The 7,531-nt window shown below is 38.2% G+C and overlaps 1 protein-coding gene across 1 annotated transcript; it reads left to right on the top strand.

Moving 5' to 3' along the window:
* On the top strand, positions 1-7,279 carry perp (p53 apoptosis effector related to pmp22). Its single transcript, XM_056261910.1, has 3 exons — positions 1-298; positions 2,094-2,234; positions 6,821-7,279. Exons 1-3 carry the CDS (start codon positions 94-96, stop codon positions 7,036-7,038), a joined length of 564 nt encoding a protein of 187 aa, XP_056117885.1. The 5' UTR covers positions 1-93; the 3' UTR covers positions 7,039-7,279.
* The last annotated feature ends 252 nt before the right edge of the window (positions 7,280-7,531 follow it).

The raw sequence follows: 7,531 nt of genomic DNA on the forward strand, positions 1-7,531 counted from the left end.
CTCAGGAAAAGTTCAGATAAAGAGTGGCACGAAAACCTCTAGAGAGCTTCTTCACACTCGGTTAGGAGACACAAAACAGCACAGATATCCAAAATGTTTCGTTGTGGAATCTCGTATCCAAGATGCAGGTGGATCCTGCCTTTGATTATTCTGTTCGCGATCATTTTCGACATTATCGCCATCGCGGCGCAGTCCGGATGGGTCGAGGACGAGGACGCAAAAACACACTACGCCAGCATGTGGAGGCAGTGTCAAGGCCGCAACGACCAGTTTGCCTGTAAATCTCTCATGGAGTATCGTAAGTATTGGGTTCGAGTCATTCTAATCGATGTTTAATCAAGTTTTAGACATTCACGTGCAGTTCAAATAAAAGCGTTCAACAAAAAAGAAATGAAACAGGCGCAAAAGTTATCAACAAATGTTCTCCCGGTTACGGTAACTTCATATAATGTGTGTTTAAAGTTATCATTTAATAATGTTCTCAAAATGTTAGCACTAATACATTATTCGAGGAACGTTTTTTTCTTCTTAAACGTTTTATTTGGACGTTCCATCTGTCATTTTTTTAAATTTCACTAGTTTTAGAACGTTCAGAGAACAATCAAAAAGTAACGTTCCATAATGTTTGCGGAGTGATAAAATGGAATGTTCCCTTAAAGAGGCAGTTCACCCTAAAATGTAAATTCTGTCATCATTTACTCACGCTCTAGTTGTTCTAAACATGTATAAATTTCTTTCTTCCGCTGAACACAAAAGAAGATATTTTGAAAGAATGCGTGAGTAAATGATGACAGAATTTGAGTTTTTGGGCGAACTATCATTGTAGTGTTAATGTTCGCATAACTTAATGGGAATCTTTCGCGTTGTTATAAACATTTAACGTTATATGTATTAGCTGGGCTGGAACGTTCTTATAAGTTAAGTTGATCCGAAATAAAAGCCCATAAACTAATAACATTTATATAATTCTTATTCTCTGGGCAAATGGAAATAATTAATGTAACTTTCACAAAGTTTGCAAATGGAGCCACATTTAACCAGTTTAACCAGTTAAATTAATCAGACGAGAAAGTTGACAGCTTAAACCTCCAGGCAAAACCTGCCACTCTTTTGTGTTTGTATTCCTTTACCTCAGCTGTTATTTAATTATTTCACCAATAGAACATGTCTAAACTAAGGCCTGACAATAAAGATCTCTCCATTACTGTTTAATTGACATTTTGATGTAGGAATATCAATACCACAACCCTCTTTATGAACAACAATGTGTCTAAATTATTCATAGATGGGGAATATTATATGATGTGATGCACTAATCCCTTTCATAGGGTTAGCACTTCATATTGTGTCATGAAAAATATGACTATAATCTGAGGATTGTGAAAACAATGTTGATCATAAGCAGTTGTCTGAGAGTGATGAGTTGACTAGATATGGAGTCAGACCAAAAAAAATACAAGTTGCATCAATCATATTTTTTCTGAAACTCGACCACACCCGTCCTCCTGGGGTGTGACTGTATTCTCAGACTTCTCGGAGCAAAACACATTCCTCTATTGAGCGTGAAGAAGCAAACGCTGTCTCTACAAGTCCTGAAACTGATTCCGAGTGAAACTAGTTAAGCATTGCTGTATGTCTGTTAATGTGTAACCATCCACATTACAACCTAGCACTGAAAATGGCCTCGTGTGTTTTCTTTAAACCTCCTCGTGTTGATTAATCAAGTGAAAGTGATGAGGTACACAGGAGCTTCTCCTTTTGTTTAGTTGTTTAGATTAACCATGCCTTGTTTAATACATGATACATTTGTATAATTTGTTTTTAATAAATGTAAGCCTGCTAATAGGTTTTGTGTCATTTCATTTGTACACTTTTCGAATAGTGTATATGCAATAAAACCAATAATCAGCATGTCATAGAGTTCACACATGTTCTAAATTGTTACACTGTTTATTTACATTTAAGTTAAGTTATAATATTTTCCACTTCGTTCTATTTATTATTATTCTGTGTATTCCAAGCTTTGGCAATATTGTATTATTTACAGTCATGCCAATAATGCAATTATGGTCTTGTTGTGGTTGTCCCTCCAGCATGGGCTCAGGCGGTCGCTGCTCTGATGATCATAGGCCTCATCATCCTCATCATCGCCTTCATCATCTCAATCGTGGCTCTCTGCTGTACCCTCACCATCCCGCTGCTGCCTATGATCGGAGGCATGCTTATTTTGGCTGGTAAGAGACTTTCTTTGCTTTTTAGTCTGTTGGAAATCAAGGAATAAGGGCTGGGGACACCTTCATTTCGGCCAAAACTCAACAAAACCGAGTTGTTTTTCCACGTCTCCAGTCCATGTGGGGTTTGAGTCAAACTCTTTCCCAGGAAATTCCACAGTAGGATCATTTCCTTCACTTTGTCTGTGAAGAATTGAATGTTTTCTGGATAATTCGCGGATGTAGGGCTGGGCGGTATGACGGTATAATACTGAACGCTGTTATTTTAGTGTCATTAAGATGCTACTACAGATTTTAACAATATTTCGATTTTTATTTTAATATCTTCCATTTTCATTTAAAAATTTGCTGCCATTTATTTATTTTATTTATTTTTTTATGTATATTTTCATATCCGTCTTATTTTTTGTTATTTTAGTGCGTCAAGTTAAAAGAAAAGTTGCCTTAATTTGACATTTTACATTTTTGTTTGCATTTTATTTAATAGCTATTATAACCTGGACCACAGAAATGTCTGTAACACTTTATTTCGATATTTCACTTTAGACATTCAATTAACTAGCAGTCATTAGAGTATTAGTAGACTTTCTGCTTAATATCTGCTAACTCTTTATATTGATGCTCAACAACAGACATTCACTGACTATATGTAACTTTACAACTAAATGTCAACTTATTCTAACCCTTACAGTCTACTAATACTCTAATGAGAGTTAGCTGACATGTAGTTGTAAAGTTACTTACTGTTAGTGCTGTGTCTAAGTGAACTATCGAAACCAGTAAAACAATACAGAGCAGAAATCAACCATCCCAAATAAGTGAAGACAAGTAACTCCTCATTAAGGGGTGGAGAGTTTAAAACGCTTTGTACTGGATGTGTAACTTTGGTCTTTCCGCCCTGTACTATGTGCCTTTTGTTTTGCTGTTGCTATGCGATCGAGTCTCAGTGTGTTGCGATCACAAACCACGCTCTCCCCCTCCCCCATCCGATACACTCGTTCCCTTGTTCACTGTGTTCAGGTGAGAGTCGAGAGCTCTCCGTCTCCTATTCCTCACCAGACTGAATCACAACCTTTTCTTATTCATGTTCTGTGATCTGATGTCTTACAATGAGCTGCTTATTGTTGACTTGGAAAGACGAAATAAATGTTTTATTTCAAACAGACGATTATAATAGTTCACTTAAACTAAAAGCATTAAAAAACCCTGCAACTTGAAATAAAATAAATGTCTGTCAACTGATATTCTAATTTTCAAGTAATTTATGTCGACGTACTAAAATAACTAAAAATAGAACCAGAAACTAATCAAAATGACAAAAACACACAACAAAACGATCAAAACTTTAAATTACAGTTAAAATGAAAATATACAAATTAAAGCTATTATCAAAATATTGATTAGTATCTCAATGATACTAAAGGTTTGCCGTAGTGCAGTGGTTTATACTCAATGAAACACTGAAGCGCTCTGTGTGACCTGGCTGTTTGAGCAATAGTTCCTCAGTGTTAGATTAGATTACAGCTTTGTGGCTCGAAGCGTCAGACACAGCCTTGTGTGAAAGTTTCCACACACCCAAACAGGGCTTGGCTTCACCCGCATGTCCCTGCAACACTCAGTCACGCCCGTCCCTCCCAGAGATGACGGATTTATTGAGCTGTGCTTTAAGCTACTGATTAAACATGTTTATGGGCAAGTTTATGTGAGGTGCAGTTTATCAAGAACCTGTTTTAACAACATTTACATTTAGGAACACAGGAACATTTAGCAATTTTTTTCAGTTTTTCCTTCGTGATTTCATGTACAGACGACAATATTGTCGAAACGATCCTCGTTCACACGGATCCGCGTAACCGACTAAAAGCGCTGCGTTCTGCCTTCAGGCCAGTAGATGGCGATGTCTCTTTGTAAAGAAACGCTACGCACCTATTGGACACGTCACATGCATTAGCCGGGCTGTCAAAATTGCTCAAAAATGACGTTCGCATATTCCCTCTAATATATTCGAACTATTCGAACATCTGGTTGCGCATTTTGTCAATGAAGCGCATTACGTCAATAACAGGACAAATTAATACAAAGAGACATAACTACTTGTATAGGTAGTTTATTTAAGTTTAAACATATTTGACAACGTATTACCCACACAAAAACAAGTAAATCAACTAATGGCCGCTCGCTAATCTCAACTAATCTCGCTCGCTCGCTCACTCGCAGGCACTCTTTCTCTCTCTCGCTCTCTGCGCATAACGGCAATTTAAGGTCGCGACTCTTGTCCCAAATATAGCAGGCTTCATTCAGCGATTGAAACAAATATTATTAACATTAATTGAAGTTTTACAGTAGCTATAAAACCGACATTGAACGCTCCGAGCGAGCTGTGCTGTGGTAAACATGGAACTTTTCCTTGACATGAAACGGTAAATAATCAAACCAGTTGAAGCCTGCTGTATCTCACCTACCTTATTCATGCAATATCTATTTAGTCAGTACAGTAGCCTAAAGGCTCGTACACACCGGGACGAATATCGGCGCGCGTTATTCACCAGCATCTTTCAACGCGTTTTTTGTGTTCACACCCAAGCGATTTTCGCTGACGATGAGCCGAGTGAACATGCAAATTCATTCCCTGACATTAGATGGCGCTTAATGTAAAACAGAAATAGTCCTATGATGTAGTCGCTGTCGCGTTTGCCATATAGTTCTTTATGTTCCGACACCAACGAGACCAGCAGCTCTACATTCATCTTGCCTCGCATCTTCCTCGTCTTATTTCTTCCCGGCAGTGTAGAAGCTACTTGGCGTATATCTTCTTCGCCGTTACGTGTGTGTGCTCGGCAAGACCGTTTTGTGTTTGAGCGCCCCCAAGTTGTGTTTTACTGTAACTTCAGAAGCTCCAGACACGTGAGCAAAAGCGCCAATCTCATTGGTCGGATAGTCTTTGACGCGGCGCATCAAACTAAAAAAACGACCCCGAGGCGTTTTTAAAAAATGACGCTTTTTCCGCGTGGCGTTTTCCGCGTCGGTGTGCACACTCACATTGGCGCCCTTTGTTTAGTCACGAGGCTTTAAACGTCAGCGAATATCGCGCGCGAAATTCGTCCCGGTGTGAACAGGCCTTAAGGCTACACTTTAGTAATGTTCCCTCAGGCAGTGTGTTTTTCCACATTCGAATATTAATTTTTACCTTCAAAGTTCAGATTTTTAAAACTATTCGAATATATATTTGAATTTAGAATATTCGTTGACAGCCCTAATATGCATGCGCAATTGCGCATTATGTCTTAGTTTTCACAAATTCCCATTTTTGTAGTTAACACAGAGAGGATAATGATGTTGTTTTCAAAAACGTGCACTGTAACCATTTTTAGGCCCCCGAAACGGCATTGTCTTTTAAATGAACGGCCAAAACGCATAAAGTTTTCTGCTTTCAGTTGAACACAGTGTCGTGTAAACGGCCCCTGGATCATGACCGGCGATCAGCTCGTCTTTCCTGCATTCCTCAAACTGGTCTATGCTTGAACTATGAATATTAAATGCCTGTAAATCAGACGAGGTTATTTCTGTTCTTACCAGTAGATGAATTATACACACACACACACACACTACTACACCAGATCAATCTAACCAACAGATCAATCCGTTCAATCAATATACACCTCGATTTTACATTTAAGGGTTGTAACAGTTTCCCTCAAGTTCACACAGGTGTAGTTCATCAAATGAACAGTAGTCTGGACTGCTTTCATTGGCCAAGAAGACGTTTGACCAACATATAAAGCAACCAGTCCCAGCTTGTTTTGTTCCACGTCATGTTTAGGGGTGTGAAAATATAAAGTTGAGGCCCCACAATAACAGACCGGCGTGCTTAAATAATATATTATTCCTTTCAAGAACGTTGTGCAAGTTTACTGTAACAATGGTGCCACATATTTTTGCCTTATGCATGGTGTCTGAGGCTGAGACGAGTTAATGATTTGAATAGGACGTCTATAGTTTTATCATTTGTAGCCTAAAAGTGTCCTTCTACTGTCTGTCTTTCAAATAAATGCCTCCTGCTGTAGTATTTTGTAAAATAATTAGGGATCCACCATATCGGTATCGGCCGATATATGTTCATTTTTAATGTTATATCGTTATCGGCCCGATAAGAAAATTTGGCTGATATATTAAAGCTGATAAATTATGGATTATTTCCTCCAGCTGAGACGCTTCAGATGCGAACTGTTCAACATGATGGTTTTGAATTTCTTGAAATATGATTGGAATCACTTAAAAAAAAAAAAAGGGGAAAATACAGTAAATTGCAACACGTGCACCGCAAGTCTGTCATATCGGCTACATATAATTATAATGAGAACATTATAATTGTGTGTTTGGGACTTGGCTTTTAATGGAGAGACTTTTGTTTTTGTAATCAGGCTCTCAAAAATTATATAAAAATTTGGAATTAGATTTATCGGCCAATATATCGGTTATCGGCTTTCAAATATAAAGAGTTATCGGTTATCGGTATGTATCGGACAACATTTTCATGTCCAAATACTTTTAGGGTCACTGTAACTGAACAATGCTTTCTCTCATTACAGTAGTCATTCAGATGATCGCTCTGATCATCTACCCTGTCAAGTTCAACGAGCTGATCTATGAAGGCTTTTATACCTACACGTGGGCGTACGGTTTTGGCTGGGGCGCAACAATCCTGATGCTGGGGTGCGGGATCCTCTTCTGCTGCCTTCCTCGCTACGAAGACGAGCTTTCCGGGTTTGAGAAGACTAAATACATCTACACCTCAAACCGCTCATAAATGACAATGTTAAGTCACCCAAGACTAAAGCTCAATGCTCACAGATCTCCGAAAGCATTGTCATTTCCCCAAAACAACCGTAGGACAGTTCTGACTTTGATAAGTGCTGTGATCTTCAGCCAAACTGTGGCCGTTTCTCCAACCTCACAGGTTAATGCAATTACCGTTTACTTTCATTTGTTATTCATTCACAAACCGATTGGGTTTTGATGCTTCGTTTTTAATGTCACTCAGCACAGATTGGTCCTGAAAACTCCAGCTTTTCTCTATACATTTTAGAAAGTTACATTCCCCATCACGTAATTAATTATAGACGTAATCGCATTAATACAGCTTAGAGAATAATTGAAAGTAGGTTGCTTTCTTATGACTTTTACACTGGAACATGAATACTGTAATGTAAAGTGTGACTGAGTTTTGATATTTGTATATTTCTAGAACATCTCTACATATCAACATTAAGTAAACATTTTCACGATGTAACTGTACTTGT

Source organism: Rhinichthys klamathensis, unplaced genomic scaffold (assembly GCF_029890125.1).
Source record: "Rhinichthys klamathensis goyatoka isolate OS25496 unplaced genomic scaffold, OSU_Roscu_1.1 h1tg000188l_1, whole genome shotgun sequence".
Lineage (NCBI taxonomy): Eukaryota > Metazoa > Chordata > Actinopteri > Cypriniformes > Leuciscidae > Rhinichthys > Rhinichthys klamathensis.